Source organism: Vidua macroura, chromosome 2, assembly GCF_024509145.1.
Source record: "Vidua macroura isolate BioBank_ID:100142 chromosome 2, ASM2450914v1, whole genome shotgun sequence".
In the NCBI taxonomy this organism is placed as follows: domain Eukaryota; kingdom Metazoa; phylum Chordata; class Aves; order Passeriformes; family Viduidae; genus Vidua; species Vidua macroura.
Window position 1 is genome coordinate 71,929,048 of NC_071572.1, and position 18,888 is coordinate 71,947,935.

At 41.1% G+C, this 18,888-nt stretch overlaps 2 protein-coding genes across 2 annotated transcripts in view; both read right to left on the reverse strand.

Moving 5' to 3' along the window:
- Positions 1-8,196, reverse strand: part of POLQ (DNA polymerase theta) — a 53,258-nt gene extending 45,062 nt beyond the window's left edge. The window contains exons 1-4 of the mRNA XM_054004744.1: positions 7,635-8,196; positions 3,797-3,979; positions 2,938-3,068; positions 1,376-1,532 (exon numbers count right to left, since the gene is read on the reverse strand). Of these exons, the coding sequence (XP_053860719.1) occupies positions 1,376-1,532; positions 2,938-3,068; positions 3,797-3,979; positions 7,635-7,830 (667 nt within the window). The 5' untranslated portion in view covers positions 7,831-8,196. The remainder of the gene's footprint in view (positions 1-1,375; positions 1,533-2,937; positions 3,069-3,796; positions 3,980-7,634) is intronic.
- Positions 8,197-8,288: 92 nt separating this feature from the next.
- On the reverse strand, positions 8,289-18,432 carry METTL16 (methyltransferase 16, N6-methyladenosine). The gene is made up of 9 exons (XM_054004731.1): positions 18,237-18,432; positions 17,951-18,150; positions 15,518-15,658; positions 14,383-14,498; positions 13,488-13,630; positions 12,120-12,189; positions 11,206-11,295; positions 10,131-10,304; positions 8,289-10,040 (listed from the first exon to the last, which is right to left on the reverse strand). Exons 1-9 carry the CDS (start codon positions 18,362-18,364, stop codon positions 9,423-9,425), a joined length of 1,680 nt encoding a protein of 559 aa, XP_053860706.1. The 5' UTR covers positions 18,365-18,432; the 3' UTR covers positions 8,289-9,422.
- Positions 18,433-18,888: the final 456 nt, after the last annotated feature.

Consider the following 18,888-nt stretch of genomic DNA (forward strand, 5'->3'; position numbering starts at 1 on the left):
TCTGAAAGATGGTATCATTAAACAGTAATATTTCATAAACAATAATATTTTCATATTCTGAGTATGCTTCCAAGGCACACAAGCCAACAGAAAGTTGCTTATCCTGACCCCACTGTCTGCCTTGTGCTTGCCGTACAGCTTGTGCAATGTGGTGACATAGGATCAAACTAACCCTAGTTTAAACAAGTAAAAAAAAAACCTTAAACCAAGTAGCCATATATTGAAATAAATAAAAGGTTCTCTTCCAAGTGAAGAGATGAAGATATACATTCAAAAATCGAGCTGGACTGCAGGAGCCTTCATTTGAATGAGTTTAAAATGCTGCACAACAATCACCCACTCATCTTCCAACCCACTGGCAGTCTCTAAAGCATTCATGGTGATTCAGCCCCTATAGATCCAGGTGTGAATGTGTTATCCCATGATCTCACACTCTGAAAAAAGCCTACAAGGTTTTATTTCCCATTTTCTCTCTAAAAACCTCTTCTGGTACACAATGCAGCAGAATATTATGATACCAGATGCACACAGAACAGCAGTTTCAAAGGTGGAGGTCTCAGAGCAGCTCGATCCTCATCTATTTTTATATTCTTAAATTAGCAACCAGCTATGTTACAGGACAAAGTGAAGATGGGAAGGATTACTGTATAAAACATAATTGGGTATAGCTTTCTTGAGCAGAGGAAAAAAGAGAAAAACAAACTTCTGATTGGACTAGGAAAGCACGTCTCTCTCAGGTGTACATGGAAACATTGGGCTTCTTCAGCTTTTATCTCATCCCCAACACTTAATGAATATTTTCATTATCTAGTGGCCATCAGGGCCACAGTGACCCAGAAGCTAATGTTACAAGGACAGAGGGTTTTTCAGCAAACAAGACAGAAAGGAATGGCACAGCCATTCCTCCCATGCCTACCCAGAGAAGCACTATGTATTCATTCTGCTTATCTGGATCCAGATGAGCACAGAATGTAATTTCTTCTCTTCCTCAAGTTAACGAAGATAGAGCTTAGATTCCACAATCTCTGTCTAAAACAAATGAACATAATACACTCCTGAACTCAAACATATCTCAGAACTTTACTTCAGTTTTATTAATTAGAGAACAGTTCCCAGCAATGGGAATCATTGTTAAATGCAGCTTGCCATCCATTTGAGACCACCTAAAGCCTGCAGCTTCTACCTACTCATCCCAGTTGCTGAGCTACATGGAACAGTGCTGACTGTCCTCCTAAATCCAAATAAGAGGTTCTCTGGAAGAAGAAAATTGCCGCATATTCCTATATGGTATGTCTGTCACATACAGAACTCAGAAAATTTGAAGTATCCCATGATTTCACATGCACTCAGAATATGTCAAGCTGTAGTATTTTACCCAGTGAGTCCATTTTGTTTTCTTCTATGAGCCTATTGATTAGTCCATTGGCTTTCTCAATGGTGCAGACAGCAATATCCAGAGCAGAGAAACGTCCAGCAGGAGCCATGCTTCCCATGTAGCCTTCAACTCTCACATCCACCTCCTGAAACAGGGCCTGTTTTCCAAGGATGAAGAACATTATGCCAAGGTTACAACTCTGAACTTCTGACCAATGCCTGCTGGAATCACAAAAAAGCCTGGACTCCACATCTACATTTTCTAGTACTTTTAATGCCAAATAATCTGATTAAAGCCATATCTCAGCCAGTTAGTGACACTTCTTTTCCCCACTGTCATTTTTTATTTCCAAAGCAGAAGCCACAGAGTACATGTTGCAAGACAGTGTACATAACTGAGTAAAAGACGAGGACCCCTGCTATGTATAAAAAGATCTAATATTAAAAACGTTAGGGAACACACAGTGCAACAGTTTATAATATCAGTGGCTTATGTAAAAAGACACCTTCTTCTTGAGAAATCCTGGGCAAAAGCCAAAATGGAACTCCAAACACAGTGATGACACATCTCACACTGAAAGCCAAGAAACAGTAACTTCTTCTCTTCCAGGTCTCCTCACTGCAGTGCCAAAGCTTTGACATATCCCACACAGCTTTAACAAAAGATACAAATATTTGCACCTCACAGGTAGGTCACCCTTTGAGTTCAAGCATGTGCAGCTATGGCCAAACCTCACGCCAGGAGTAGCAGAACAGAGCACTGATAGTCCTCCAGTTTTGCAAGATTAAAGCAAAAACATGTCTCCGTTATCAAGCACTTCAAAGTAGCTTTTGCACTTAGTTTGTAGGATTTCCTAGCAATTTGTAAAGTTAAGATACTATCTCAGTTAATGAAAAAACCAAACTGTCTTAACTGCTAGAAGCTATAACAAAAATGCCTGCTGGGTTTGGATTTGGTTTTAGTCATTGTCATTACCTAATGGCAACAATGTTTGATATGGAAGTCTTTCAAGAAAAAATGTTTATGTCTTGAAGAGTGTTCCCACTGTAATTTTATTTTTTAAATAGCTGCAGCAAGGAAGCCAAGACATAGCCGTATTCTGGCACAAGAAAAAAATAGCAAAATCAAATGCAGATTTGAAATCAAATGCACAAAATTGTGGTGGAATACCCCAAGGAAAGCTAAAATATACTTTTATCCTTAAGATGGCATTTACGCCTTCCCTTTGTACTTTTCCTAACATGATCTTTCATTAGAAAGTTCATTTAAATTTTGTATATTATCAAATCAGTGAATAAATGCAAGTAACAATGCTTTAAAAGTCAAAGCTGAAATAAAATGTTTTAATCAGCTCTGTAAAATTTTTCTAAGTTTATCTTTTTGGATAAAAGTTTTATTTTTTTATCTCCAGCTTAGAGCAAATTTTAAATTATCTACAACTTCTTTTTGAAAAAAACTCAGCAATTTCTTTTCCCCCAAAATCCATGCTTTTGCATTTCTGTTTAAAAAATGTGACCCAGTAACTAGTACCCATAAATTTACCTTCCTTGAATGCTACTTACCTGCAGGTAACATTTCTTCTCCTTGGCCACAGAGACAAAGGGAAGGATGAGAAGAGCTTTTTTATGAGTCTCCAGGACTCGCTTCAAAATAAGCAATTCTGCAACCAGAGTCTTTCCAGCACTGGTAGGAGCTTGAAAAAAAAAAAAAAAAAGGCAGGGTGGCTAATTAATTTTTAAAGTTTAAAAAATAAATCCAAAAGCATCACAAATCTGGCACAGAAAGCAGTTACTGGAGAACTTGGGGTGGGACTCTTCAGTTAATGTCTCTCACCCACAACCACATTTGCAGTCACCCCTGTAGAGTCAAAAGGTTAAAAATCACCTGCCTCTCTTCCAAGTTCTTCATCCTCTCAGTGCTGCTCTAGAACCTTTTTCCCATGAAGGCTAGACAATGAATTGTCATTTCCTACAGATTTCTAGTCCACCAGTCCTCCTTCTCCTTTTGTACTACCTCCCCTTCTGCACACACACTCCACACACGATTAAAAACAATAAATGGACTGAAAACAAACTAATAGCAAATAACATTCTCAGAAGTATGTATATCTTCAATTGTGTTATCATTCAGTTCCTAGTTGACAGTCTGTAATAAAAAAGAGTCACCATTAGCTGACTCCTAATTATCAACTTCTAAAGGAATTTGAACAGAGAAAATGGGGCAAAAAGTCTCTCTTCCCATCTGAAAAGGAGATCATTAAGTCAAGTTGGAGGTACAGAAATGGGACAGATCCTAAGATGTCTCCAGAAGAGGATCTTGACCTTTCTACCTGCCAGATCCAAATGTCTCAGCACCAGTAAGTCCTTGTAAATGGCAGTGGAAAAGTTAGGGGGGGAGTGGTTTTGTCAGATGTTTGCATACCTGAGTAAACGAGATTCTTCCCCTCCAGAACTTGTCCAAGCATCAGGCATTCTGCTTGCCATTCAAACATCTGCACTACTCCCAGGCTGTGGTATTTCTCCAGAACTGCTTTGGGAAGACCCCAGCTTGCAAGGAGCAACTTGTCTGCTTGGTCTTCAGGAACATTTACCTGCTGATATTGCCCTTTTGAATGAGAAAATAAAAATAAAATTTAAAAAGTCAAGTATCATCTTTGCATCTGAGGTCACTTAGGTTATACACCCAAATGTCAAACTTCTCTGCAAACTCCTGTATTACAAGAAAAGGCAATAAACCAGCTGCCCTATACTTTTCAATACTTTGTGTGGATGGTTCACCATTCTTCAATTCTTCTGACATCTTTTTTTTTCAATTTTTCCTCCTGTAAGATTTTCCACATTCTATTAATCTCTTCACCAAACTGTTGCCCTGGTATTTGCTTTTGAGACCAAGCAGCCATTACCAAATACACAGTCAAAGAGAGCTTCATCACTGATTAATGTAACAGCATAGTTACATTAATTTGCCATCTTGTCCTCACCCACACCTTTTCCCTTTTAAGAAGTTACTGCTACTGAGATTTCATTAATTCTCACTGATTACCAAACTGCCCAGTGTTTTCTTTTACAGATGAATGAAAACCACAACCTAAAGTAAACAAGCAGCTCAAGCTACTATGTACAGTGTGTCACATTTCAGTTTATTAATACTGATTAATATCTTCACAACACTGCCAGTTCCTCTAGCTTAATTAAGTTCCTTGCTGATTATTTCTTGTCTTAGTAACGCTAAACAACTTTGTGCTGACTACAGGCACTGCCTCCTCCCTCTCCTTCGCCTCTGTTTTTCCTAGTCATTAAGAAAACTCAAGCTTTTTATCCCATTCAGGTTTCCGATCCACAAGAATGCCTCCCCTATCACCCATAAATATATAGTTCCTGTAACAGTATTTTGAAAGTATTTGAAAGACCTTGTATTTGAAACAGTATTTGAAAGACCTTGTAAAATTGAGATGAAAACCAAGTAATCGTGTGTACTGCCTCTACTATGCCTGTTCTTCTACTGGTACATTCAAAAAATTCTAAAAGAAATTTCCCACCATTGTTGACAGCATAAGGGCAGGCTAGATTAATATTACCAGCCTGCATAAGCAGACAGCATTTCTTCTCTCATCACACTAAAAATTTCAACTGCTGCCTTGAGGTTAACCCCAACCTAGGCCGTCACTGCTGCATGATCAGTCGCCTCTACACAGCTTTGCTTCACTTTGTGTAATCGAAGTGCCATAAAATGCTAAACAAAAATTTACGCACCATTGGGAGAGAACAGAAATATGCTACAAAGCAGGACAGACTTCCCAAGAGGAATTCAGAGGAGACCAGAATTATCCATCCTAAACTGTAATTCTGGTGGGTTGACCCTAGCTGGACACCAGGTGCTACCCAAAGCTACCCAAAGTCATTCCCCTCCTCAACAGGACAGGAGAGACAAAATACAATGAAAGGTTCATGAGGGAAGAAAAGGACAGGGAAAGATGACCCACCAATTACCATCACAGGCAAAACACTTGACTTGGGGAGAATTAATTTAAAACTAATCAAATCAAAGTAGGATAATGAGAAATAAAGCAAAATCTTAAAAACACCTACTCCTCCCTTCTTTTCAGGCTCAACTGTACTCCCAATTTTCTTTACTTCCTTCCCCCCAGCAGCACAAGGGGACAGGGAAGGGGAGATGCAGTCAGCTCACCACACATTTTCTCTGCCACTCCTTCCTCCTCAGAGAGGAGCTCCTCACACCCCTCCCCAGCTCCAGTGTGGGGTCCCTCTCACAGGAGACAGTCCTCCACGAACTTCTCCAACATGAGTCTTTCCTGCAAGCCGCAGTTCTTCACAAACTGCTCCAGTTCATGTCCCCCACGGAGTCACAAGTCCTGCCAGCAAACCTGCTCCAGCGTGGGCTCCTCTCTCCACAGGTCCTGCCAGGAGCCTTCTTCAATGTGGGCTTCCCACAGGGCCACAGCCTCCTTCAGGCAACCACTCACTCCAGCATGGGGTTCTCCACGAGCTGCAGGTGGATCTCTGCTCCACCATGGACCTCCATGGGCTACAGGTGAATGACAGCCTGCCTCACCATAGCCTTCACCACAGGCTGCAGGTGCACCACAGGCCTGTGGTCTTTACCACAGGCAGTACTACCAAATCTCTGCCATGGCACCTGAAGGACCTCCTCCCACTCCGTCTTCACTGACATAGGTGTCTGCAGGCTGTTTCCATCACATAGTCTCACTCCTCCAGCTGCAGGTGCTATTGCAAAGGCTTTTTTTCCCCCCTCTTAAATACATTATCCCAGAGGGGCTACTGATGGCCTTAGGCCAGTGACAGGTCCCTCTTAGATCTGGCTGCATTGGCTCTGTCCAACATAGGGGAAACTTCTGGTGGCTGCTCACAGAAGACACCAGAAGCTTATAGTCCCCCCTCTTGCCATGCAAATCTAATACAGTGATTAATATGGCAGAATTAGGATTCAGAAACAAAAAAAAAAACCCACATGATGTGACCTCAAGCTTTTTCCCTAGTGTTAAAACCAACAAATTTCATGTAAAAGATGAAATGAGTAAAGGATCAGGTGATTCGGCTGTTTGAAGAATATCTTTAGGACTGAAGATGTGTTTGGAAACTTGTGGCTTAGAGATCTATGTAGAGAAGTATACCTGTGCTACTAACCTTTTTTTTTTTTTATTTACTAAAACAATGCTAAGAAACAGTCAAAATTAGGAAGATATAAATTGTTGGTTAAAAGCATCAGGTATTTGATTTCTCAGAAGAAAAACTGTTTCAGAGTGTGGGGCCAGTTAAACACAAGAGTGCTGCTTACTGAATTGTCTTTGGGGAGCTGACTGTGGAAATGTGTATATTTCCTTGTTCTGTTCCATTTACAGAAATTGACGAAATTGTATATTGCAGAGCATAATCACATCACTGAGAAGATATGACATGACTGGAGAAGAGACTGAGAGATGTAAATGCTTTAAAAAGTTACAGAAAAATCACAAAAGAGATGAAACTGCAAGATGCTTTGTAAATATCTTGATGTAAGATGTATATCAATCTCGATGCTGTATACATCTTGATTTCTCTCTTGATTCAAGAGCACAATAAGCTGGTAAAATGTATGAATGGCATCTAGAAGCATCACTTTAAGTGTCTCTGTCTGGCAGCAGGAGCACTTGATATGACACCTTGCCACAAGATGTTTATACAAAGTCTTGTATATTGCATACAGAAATATACTGTGTATACTTCTTCTGTATTCTATATGTACTCTTTGATCAATTTCTCAACGTAGGTAAACAAACCTTGTTCGGTATAACAAGGAGAACGGCCTATACCGACTGTTGTATTATGGCAGCACCTAGAGGCCAAGCCAAGAATAAGGCCCACTGCTACACGACACACAGCATGCCCCCATCGCAGACCTGTGCACAGAATACACATTTTCTTATTTTCTTCCTCGACTACACAGCGAGGGGGGCAGGAAATCCTTCAAGCGCCACCCTCTAACACAAGCATGTACCTCGACTGCAGCCGCTGCTCTCCAGGGGGAAAGGAAGGGGCGAAGCGCGGCCCGAGCAGCGCCGCCCCCGGGGCCAGGGCCCCGCGCCGCGAGAGGCTCGGAGGGTCCCGGCCGCTTCCAGCAGCGCAGCCCCGCTCCCCCTCGAACCAGCACGTCCCGACCCGCCGCGCTACACGACCGAGGGAAGGGCGGGAAGGGAAAGAAGGGGAATGGGAGAGAAGGGCTGCGCTTTCCACGCCGGTACCTGCCGAGCCGCTGCGGCGCAGGGAGAGGTCGAGGCCGGGCGGGGGGCTCAGCACAACGCGGCGGGGAGCGGCGGCGCCGGGTGGCACGGCCCGCCCCGGCGTGTGGGATCTGCCGCCGCCGAACCTCGCGGCCGAGGCTGCAGCGGCACCGCTCGGAGAGATAATGGTGCCGCCGCCATCTTCCCGCCACGCCATTCAAACCCGGGCCCGCCCCGGCCGGCGGGAGGGAGAAGGGAACGGGCGGGGGCAGGGAAGCGGGCAGCAACAGGGCAGCACGGCAGGCCCGAGGAGTGCGGCCGCCGCAGAGGTTGTCTGTGGAAAAACACCGGTCCTTGCTGAGACAGCGCTCCGAGCGTGCGGTACGCGTGAGGCAAGGCGCGCTGTACCGGTGAAAGGCTGAGATCATTTATTGAAGGGTCTGCTTCAACAAAACAAGGAGGAGAGGGCCCATAGGACAAACAGCCTCGTTTGCTGTTTCTAATGTCTCTGACGCCAAAATAGCTGTTTCAGATTCTAAAAGACCAGGACTGGTTTTACCTCTCCTCAGCAAAGTGAATGTGAGGACCAGTTCTATGAATATTCTGCAGTACCCGAAAAATGCATGTCTTTGTCCATCACCCACAGAAGTGTTAAGAAGCATTACATCAAAAAAATAAGGTTTTTCTAAGTTGCTTTTTATTTCAGCTGAAGAAAGCAAACTGGTCTTTCCAAAAATAAAGACAGCAAAGGGTGAACATTGAAAGGAGAATGAACACACGCAGTAATTTCCTTCTGGACACCACTGCTTTGTTTTGGGTAACGCACAAACACACACCCACACACACACATTCACCCCACTCAGAAAAGTTCTTCATGTTCTGTATCTCTATTCAGAGAAATGGATCACAGCTTAGGAGGCTGACTTCACATGAAGCAGGACTGGTGATCATCATCTCAAAACACATACACTCAGAAACTTCTGGCCCTTGAAGAAGAGCATGTGCTCTCATTCCCGTCATTAAATCTTCAAATTAAATGGAAGCAAAATTCTTTAAGAATACTGCTGTCATTTCAGATAATTATATCTGAGTAAGTGTAAAGGATGGTCTAATGGAAGAGTCAACGTATTTTAATAGTCTTTAAATCAAGCAGCTCAAAAAGCTTCTTTCATTGTTCAACTTTACAAAACCAGATAAACGGTAGGCTAACAGTAGGCTCTTCTGTGTTTCAAAGCCCAAGCACCAGATAAAAACAACACACACTTTTTCCCAAAAGCAATTATTTTAATGAATTGACACTTGGAGAATGTATCCATGCTGCTACTCGGTTGACCAAAAGATAGATACATTAAAGGGAGGAGAGGCGCGCAGAAATCCTCTGCTAAAGACTCCTCACTGCAGGAAACAATTGCCACTGCAGACTAACCGTTTCCTCTATTAGTACTGAAAAAATATTGAAGAAAATAACTCAGTAAAGATTTCTACTTAGTAACAATATATATTTCTATTGTGCCAGAAAAAGAACAGAATAAGCACTGCTGATATTTAAAATGTTCACAGCATAAACATGTTTCACTTCAACATGTAGTTTTACAACTGCAGTATGAAATCTATCACTTCCTCATCACTTCATGTCCTCCTTATATTTTTGAAAAAGATATTTAAAATATTAAAGGAGACATCTATCTTCATTCTACACCTTTTTTTTAAGGGGGAAAAGACAGGTTTTGCTATCTGAAATTTTTAATTGATTAAAAATAGTTTACAAAATTTGAGGACAGACCTACTTTACCAAAGTAGGAAAAAGAGCTAACTAGCAACCAGTCGAAGAATTTGGTTCCGTAAGTATGTGCACAGCTGGTTCATCAAGTCTCTGTTCTGTCCTTCAACCCAGTGCATTTCTACTACTACATCATTTCCTTCTTTCTTCACATTCATTAAACACTTGAAAAGAAAACCCCCACTAGTTTCTTTAGGGCCTGGCTCTTTTTCCACTGTCAGATTGCTAGATTCCTCTGAAGAGCAAGGTTCCTCCTTCACATCACCAGAACCTTTCCCAAGTGACGTTTCTCCCTGCTTTGCTTCCATCTCCTCTTCCTTCACAGGATCACCGCGTTCTTCTCTGGCAGCAGATTCCTCTGGTTGCTCATCACCTGCTGTCATCTGGACATCCTCATCAGGTGCCATAAACCCCATTTCAGAGTCTTCAGCCTTGGGGTTTTCACAGTCCGAGTTGTTGCTCACACTCTTCTGGCTGTTCTTTTCTTCCTCCTTTGCTTGCAGAATATCTTCAGAAGCTCGAGGAAGTTCTCGTAATTGCCTTACTCTCTCTCGTTTCTTTCTCCTCAAATGAATCCAGGAGTTTTCAATGGCAGTCACAAAGAGGCTAATTTCATCTTTTCCACATGGAACACGTTTATGTTGAACCTATTGCAGAAAACAGAATTTCATAGCATCCTGTCACAGTTATGCTTTCAATTAGGATATAGTTTTAACATCTAATACTTCATACTGTACCTTCAGATCAGTGAGAATCTTCTCTACCCAGGCTCTAACCACAGCAATAGCTTCTACAGCATCCCAGCCCATAGCTGAAGCTTTGACAGATAACTCTTTGACTGTAGAAGCCAAAACCATGAAGGTAATTGGTTTTCGTGGTTTTTCTAATTTTCTTCTTTTAGAGGGAGGTGACTAGAAAAAGAAAGAAAATAATTACAAGGCTTTGCAGTATTAGTGGGGTGACTTTTGCACTCAGAAGACTGTGATTCCATAAGACACGAGGATTAAGAGTGTAATATAAGGCACTAAGCAGTCACTCATATGGCCCATGCTCCACTTCACCCCCAGAGTTTTAGACTCAAAGCAGCTAACAGGATCATGCACTTTATGCTAGCCTGATGGACAGAGGGAGTTTATGTTCAGGTATTAGGCAAAAAGTTTCATTGGTTCCTTTAAACTGTGAGCTCTCCATGAGCTGAAAAGGTGTGGCTGCTCTTGGGAATATAAGCCAACTGCCAATATCCATGTTTTGATCCAGCTGCATTGAAGGTTTACTTGCATCTTCCTTAAGATTGGTTATTGTCTATACCTATATTCAAATATACAAACATCCAGATCCAAAAAAGCAACTGGCTCACATTTAAGGTGAACAAGCTCCACTTACATTCATGTAGGCAAGTCTGAGTTAGACGTGGTCATACCTATTTGGTAACAGAATCCACATGTTAAATTAAAACTGAGTTCTCAGAGGGAAGTTTAAATTCAAAGCCAGCCCCAAACTTAGAATATTTTTATTACTACTAAACTGCTATTTGAGGTATGTTACAAATGATCCTTATTTTCACTGAAACCCACAGGAAGTTCCTACAACGGCTTCCTTTTTCCACCCTCAACAAGGGTCATTCATGAATCACATGACAACTGCTAACAGACTGGCAGCCATCTAAGAAATTCCACTGTCCATACAGCCCAGCATATCCAATATTCCAGTCTGAAGAAGAACAGTTTGTATCACAGTAGTTATAGCTCATTAGCCCCTTCCTCAAGTAAGAGGCACAGAAAATCACAAGCAAACCAGAATTAAGCTACTTACAGGTACTTGCACATCATCATAGAAACTCCAGGCCAGTGCCCATCTCATGGTGCGTCCCTGGCAGAATTCAGTGTGAGTGACTTTAGGAACCTATGCAAAGAAGCAATACATTATTTCAGATTAATAAACAACATTGTTTTACTGCACACATTTTCAAACAAAGCATATTTTCTCATTACACAAATAGAGATTCTTTTGGACATGGCTCAGAGGTGTCAGGGCCCTCTCTCATTTCTCTCCCTTTACTGAGACTGAGGTGCAACAATTCAATGACAGAGAAGGAAAATCAGATATTTTGTATCTAGCTCAGCATCTGCTTTTGGTAATTCATCTTTCTGGGAATTTATTTCACCATGCATTCTCTTTCCTTCCACTATATACACGGACAGATCTCACAATTATTCTCTTTGTATGGGAATTAGTGAAGAGTATGCTTCCTCCAAGAAGCCATCCAAAAGTTCTTTGCACAGCCCTCTTTAATGGGAATAGTAGCACAAGGTTCCATTTTACCTGGTGCCAGAATTGAACACAAACATAACAACACTGACACTTAAATAATGTTACTATTTCTTTTATCAACCAAATTGCTAGAAAGCTAGATTTTTTTGTTGTTGTTCTTTTTTTCTTTTTTTGCTACAGCCTTGTTAAGGCTATTTTAAAGCAGAAACCCTGAATCTTCTAGAATGAAGACATGTTCCAACATGTGCTAAAGACAAAACTTTGGAGATAATATTTCCTACTTATGTGTCAGTTTTGAATCTACAATAGTTAAACCTCAGTTGTTTCCCTAACAAGAAATTTCAGTTCCTTTTGGTAACAAAAACTCTGTGAAATAATTCAACAATAATTACCCACACACATTGAAGCATACTATATTCTGTATAGAACACAGGCAGGACTCTATGCATACTCACCCCCTGGATTCGAAGTTCTTCTTTCAGTGGTGCTAAACTGCATTTCTTCCCCAACATGCAACTGTACCATCTGCAAAGCACACATTAAAAAAAGTATTTTACAAATAGAGATCAACTGAGAATGGCAGCTATTAATAAGAACTACTTGGATCAGAAAGCTGAAAAAACAATATGAGATTAAAACCAAAACAAAAAAACAAACAAAAAAAAAAAAAAAAATCACACTTAAACAGAGTGACTAGGACATAGTACAACAAAATTCAGAACAGAAGGTCCAAAGACAGACTGGACAGGGAAATCTTTTTGAGCTTTTAAGAAATACATTGGGAGAATTTTAGAAACAACACATGAACAATGAGCAATCTTGTTTCAAAGAGTGACTTCAGTTATGGGGAAGATGTTACATCTTACAAGAATTTGTTTCAACTTCTCCACTTCCTTTGGAGAATGAATCAGAACAAAGAAGAATAACTATTGGTAAGTAATCGTGCTCAAAAGCAGACATACTGACTATCACTTGTGCTCACTTATCTAGGTTTCCATCACGTAACCCCTATTTCATGAGGAAAAAATCAGGAAAAAAAGGGAAAAAGAAGTTATTTTCCCACTTCTAGTGAAGCTTATCATTCCACCCATTTCCACATCTTCAGAATCTCCCAAATATTATTTTAGATGACGCTCTGTTCGTCATCTAAATTATTATTCGAGCTTTACAACCTCATCTTCCACACTTTTTGATGACTTAATCCAAAAAAGCTTATTCAGAAATATAACGTATTGAAGTACAAAACTTATGATTTCCCAGTTATCAAGGGACAGTTTTGTCCAACAATAGGGGAGTGAAAGCCTGATGATATAGTCAGAAAACTGAAGATCTGCCATCTGTTTAAAAATAAGGTCAAAACAAGGTCTCACTATGGTTTTTATTGCAGCTTATGTTCATCCAAGACACCATTCAGTACAACAGTGTCCTTTAGCAGGCAAAACTGCAAGTTACCAAAACTCAGCCAGGAAAGGATAGAAATTTTTAGGTAATCAACAGATAACTAAGCAATATCATAAAGCCTCTTCCATCCAAAATTCCTCAAGAATGAATCCTGATTGGTCTCTTATCAGGTACATGTGCTAATTTTGCTGCAAGCTATAAATGTCACTTGTACAGGCTTTTTTTGTCTTCTGCCTTTAATACCTCCAGCAATAACTTCTAATTGCTGCTCAGGAACAATTGGATGTGGAAGTATCATCAAACAAACTGAGCAGATATCACTGGACCATAGGTACTAAAAATAACACTGTTGCATGACTTCTGCCAAAGATGAAGATAAAAGGTGTTAGTTTGGGGTTTTTTGACTGGAACAAAACACTTACCGTAACCTCTTTTTAAGCTGGAGACTATCATGAATAATTCTTTTGACAAATTCTAGTTCCCCTCCCTCAGCCATGATTTCTGTGATTCCTCCTGTATTTACAGAGCTGGGAGGGGGACGCCGTGGATTTCGAGAATTAACTCCCTGGATTAAAAAACAAAAACATTTGACATGAGCATTTAATGAAATGTTATGCTGCTTTGTACACTGCTTCCTATCTTAATCTTTAGGGGGCAGCAAGCACCATCATATCTACTTATCCTACCCCTCAGAACCATGGATAACAAAGATCCATTCAAAATAAACATGCCTGAGTGAATTCCCCACCATCTCAAACCTAGGTAAGGTACCTGTCACATCAGGATTCTGCTAATATGAAATATGTGGTTCCAATACATATAAGACATGCTAAGTGCATCTATGCAATTACAATCTATAGTCCTTAATTAAATCTTAAACCTTCTTTTCTACTGCCCTGCATTATACATTTCTGACTATATTCAGTGGGTATTGCACAACCTGTATGATACTGTCTACATGACTAAGGAAATGAAAAATATAGTTAAGCAAAATTCCAGAACTAATTCTTCTGTACTACAGAGGTGCCTGTTATGCAACAGGCACCTGATTTCAGATTTACTAGTTGTCTACTTTCCAAACTCATTTTCTAAGACACTAAGAACTTGTGAAAGAATGCTACAGCTCATCCTCTACTTTAGGAGGGGTAACAGTTAAGTTTTCAGAACTCCATATAGGGCTGAGGAGGGAGAAGACATAAATGCTATTAATGATGATTTGGGATTTTTCACTCAACCTTGCCCAAGCCAAGAGGTTAAATTGTTGCTACCTTTTCACTGACTACTGAAGTATGTATAACACCCAGTTTGTTACCTTACCTTAGCCTCCAACTGGTTGGCAAAAAAGGGAGGGTTGCACATGCAGAAATCATAAATGATCTCAGATTCTTCTTTCAGTGCATCCATTAGAAGAGTCTTCTGTGGTACCTTAACCACTGTTAGAAAAAGTGAATTTGGTAGTAAGGAACTTCATATTTTATTTAACATGCTATATACATTATACATTGCATAAAACCTGTAATTTCTAAACAATGCTTTCTACAAAAGAGATGTAACAAATATCACCACGCAAATAAAGATTTCAGGTCAAGGATTAACATACAAACAGCCTGTATGTTTATACACAGCAGCAGAACCACATGAACCTGTTTAAAACAACAAGGACTACCTGAGTTATACCAAGTTCTCCAACACAACCACAAATGTGCTTTAAGCCCTTACAGCTACAGGCACTAAAGCTTCACATGAAGCCTGTTCCTTTGCCAGCTACTTTTCCAGTATGTTGAAACACCACCACACCACTAAAAACCAGTGGCAGCAGTGACAGAAAACTCTCATTGTTCTCCACATCAAGTTCTGCATCTTCAACACTGACATGGACGACAGATTAAGACATGTTGTTCAAATGGATGCTTCCAGAAGTTTTTATTCAGAGCTCATAAATGGACCTAATTTTTACTACACTGAGTTCTTTCAGAGAATTTTCCAAGCTCATTCCCAGACAAAGTCTGGCATGCTGCCTCTGCTACCACAGGCAGTGTCAGGACTTCATTCAAGAAGTGAGGATGAAGAACTCCCTGTACAAGATACACGTCTGTGGCAGGCAGTGTCATGCAATTATCCAAGGGGAGCATTCCAGCTCTCCTACCAGCAGAAATAGCCCAAACACTAAGAAATACTTCAGTAACAGACATGGAATACAGAGATAAAAACACCCCGGGGTGAAGTTTAACTTTCGGATTTTGTAAGGAAGAGTATTTCTCTATCCACACATCCCATGCTAGACAAGGCAGCTTTTTGGCTTAAGCATACACTGACTTCAGTAAATATTCTGCTCCAGTAAAAGTAATTGAGCATGTATTTGGAAGGAATACACATTCTGATATGCCACTGAACAAATGTCAAAAATATGCCCCAACATTCATATGCTACTAAATACCTTATTACATTGTACCTTTTATCAGATCAGACAAGTTATTCTGTTCCACATTCTTCTTGGCATAATTGAAGCACATGTCATCCACTTCTGTTGCAAGGAAATACCAGCCATTCAAAGTTGCTCCAAGTAATGGGTATATACAGGATGCCCCTGTCCCTGCAGAAGTGAAAATCCATGAAAAAGGCAAAATAAGTACTGGTGTTATATGCAGTGTGGCTGTTAACTATGTACTTAATACACCAAAAAGAACTAACTTCAAGAAAATGGTGATTATTGATCATCTACTACTCAATTATTTAGTGAACTTAATTTTTGCAATTTGAAAAATAGCACTGTCAAATATGCACTTTTAATAAAAGAAAGAATTTAATAATCTGTAATAAATTTTCTAGTAAACTATCAGCTTTGGTTTAAGCTATTTTTCTTCTATATGTCAATGGTTAATTTATATAAAGAAAGCCAAATACATTCTGGCTTTACTAAAACAAAAACCCTACCACAAATAAATTTCTCTTCTTCATTTTTCTATCATCTATCACAAATAATTTACTTTGATGCATACAACAACCACAAAAAAAAATGTGTTCCACAAGACTGTCCTTCTCTAATGTCCAAAACTATCAAAGAAACCCAAGTTTCTTTGATATCAATTAAGATATTAAAAAAGAGAGACAGACAGATAAAAACTTGGTAAAAAAGAGAGAGATGCTAGCACAAAATAATCATGGCATACCTAGGTGATCAAATTATCAATGACAACCAAATTTAGGATTAAAGGGAACGGATACAAGAAAAGGGAAAGATATACCACCACCACCAAACTAGAGTTTAGACATATATTTAGAATCTGTTACACTGCCTTATTGAACCATCAGTAACTTCATCTGTCAGTACACAACAGCAAGGGGTTACTTCTAGCACTTCTCTCAAGTCCCTCTTGGCTGACTTCCTGCTTTTCCAAAGCTGAAACATCAAAGTTCATGCAAACTCAAACTGAAGGTTTTGCAGTATATGGAGGACTTAGAGGATCCGTCTCTTCTACCTAGCCACCTACCATGATGAAGTTCATAGAAATCATTTTCAAAAATTAAAACTAATATCAAATGCACAGAAGCTGTCTAAAAAATTTCAAAGTTACTAGAAGAAAGCTGCTGTGGACACACATGTGATGATGCAAACCTGGTATCCAGCACAACTCCAGCTAAAAATACAAGTCAGTAAATTTCAGGAGAACAAAAAATGCCATTATAAAAAGTCATGCTAGCAGATGCCAAGAAACATAAAATCCGGTACAGTAACAGAGATTACTGAACCTCAGCTTTGAGGAATTCAGTAACTTTGAAGTTTTAATGTCAAGCATTAAAACAAGTTACAAAGGAAATTCCTACTTCTCTCAATTTCATTCTAAGTTTTCTTCAGCACAAAACAGTCTTTGAAATCAAGCCTCTGAAACTGTAAAGGAAGATTCTATTGACAAAATAAAAGATGTGAACTAAATTCAAATGTACTATCACTAGTGCCTTTTAAATAATTCATACAGAATAACCAAAAATTGGGAATCCAAATGCCAATTTTATTATCTGCATGTGGAAGCTCTTATGGAGCTTGCCTTTCTTTTATTTCCAATGAAAACCAAATTATGGCTATCAGTGTACATCTTATAAACTCACACCTCTGCTGTTTATAGTTATCTGCTGCCTAATCTAGATATCATCCTGATATTACCCAAAAATCCAGACTGAAAGTGGACAGTATCATCCATCTGCTGATGCTTGGTCCAACTTAAAAGACATTTTGTTCTCAACAATAAACAAGAAATATTTGACCATATACAACCAAAATATATTTACCCTGGTTTCTTATTTAGTCTCTTTTACAATTCAGCTCACATATATAACCACATTGAAATAAATTAAAATAAAAATTGAAATATAAAAAGGACAGATCACTCACTTGTCAAATACACCTATAACAACAGGAAAAAATGTTACTAAGTGGAACACCAAAAAAAAATGCTATGCAACTCACAAACTCTCTGGTGCAGACATCCAAAACCAAAATTAATTAATTAGCAGCAAAACACAATTCGCTAATTAGAACACTAAGAAGAAACACTTTTTAGATCCTTTAGAATGACATTTTTGCCTGCATTTCTAGAAGCACAGTTTTTGTATACCACACAAAGCTGCACTCGAGTGAGTTCAAGGCCCTGAAAAGCCACATAATTGCGTGCCACGACAGTTCCTGTGTTTGTGCAGAGAAATCCTGCCCAACCAGAAGGCACATGAAACACCTGTGGAACTCAGAGTGCCTCCCACCACAGCGAGCACACATCAGATCTCTTTGTTCCTCAAACCTGACGTTTTCCCGTGCCTCTGCAACAAATTGTACCTGCTACTGTCGCTGATGATGGTAAATAAGGATTTAAACATTAGCTTCGCCAAGTACCTATGTCAATGCCTCGTCTCAGGGTTTGCTTCTCAGCATCCCGGTGGCCGATGAGATCCTCCACCCAGTGGATGTAGTTCAGCCTCAAAGGGACGGTGGGAATGAGCCTTTCCACGGGGATGTCGATCGTCAGCCCGAAATCCTCCTTCAGGAGCGTGCACGTCAGAGCCCTCACGGCCTCGGGATCCTTGAAATTCAGGCTGAAAGGCACAAGCGGAGCTTTCACGGGTGCCCGGGGGCGGACACGCAAGGGGCACCCACCCGCCCCATCCCACCGCGGCCGTACCTCACCCTGCCCGCCAGGGTGGTCTGCACGTGCTGCTGGAACTCGGGGTACTTGCCAGCCAGGTAGGCAAAGTCGGGGGGCTTGTCCTTGTAGCGGTTGCGGGCGTGCATGGACTTGTTGAGGGCCATGCCGGGCCGGGATGCGCCGGGATGTGCCGGGCGCGCGGCGCGGGATCACCGCCGCACCCCCGCGCGCCGGCCGGGCCCGCTCCCGGCGCGCACCGCGGCCCCGCGGGCCGTACCAAGGCGCGGCGGGCCGCGGGGGGGGCAGCCGGGCGCCGACCGGATCGCAGCCGCGCCCGCCGCCGCGGGAAGGGAGGTGCCACTGCTGAGGCGGAGAAGTGACCACCGCGGTTCCATAGGATCCTGGAATGTCACGGGTTAAAGGGGACTTTAAAGGTTATCTAGTCCCAACCCCGCTGCCAAGGGCAGGGATACCTCCCACTGGACCGGGTTGCTCAAAGCCCCATCCAGCCTGGCCTTGAACGTGGCCAGGATTGCACCCACAGCCGCCCTGGCAACTTGTGCCAGTGCCTCACCACCCTCACGATAAATAATTCCTTCCTAGTATCCACCCTAAATTTCCCTCTTTCGATTTACTTCTTGCCCTATCACAACAGTGACGACGAGTCCCTCTCCAGCGTCCCAGCAGC

Bases quoted from the DNA above. Each gene is read 5' to 3' on its own strand.
- METTL16 (XM_054004731.1), bottom strand. From the start codon at position 18,364: ATGGCCCTCAACAAGTCCATGCACGCCCGCAACCGCTACAAGGACAAG. The intron at 18,151-18,236 runs GTACGGCCGCGG...TGTGCCTTTCAG, and splicing joins ACCCTGGCGGGCAGGGTGAG to CCTGAATTTCAAGGATCCCG. The intron at 15,659-17,950 runs GTACTTGGCGAA...TCACTTCTGCAG, and splicing joins GAGACGAGGCATTGACATAG to GGACAGGGGCATCCTGTATA.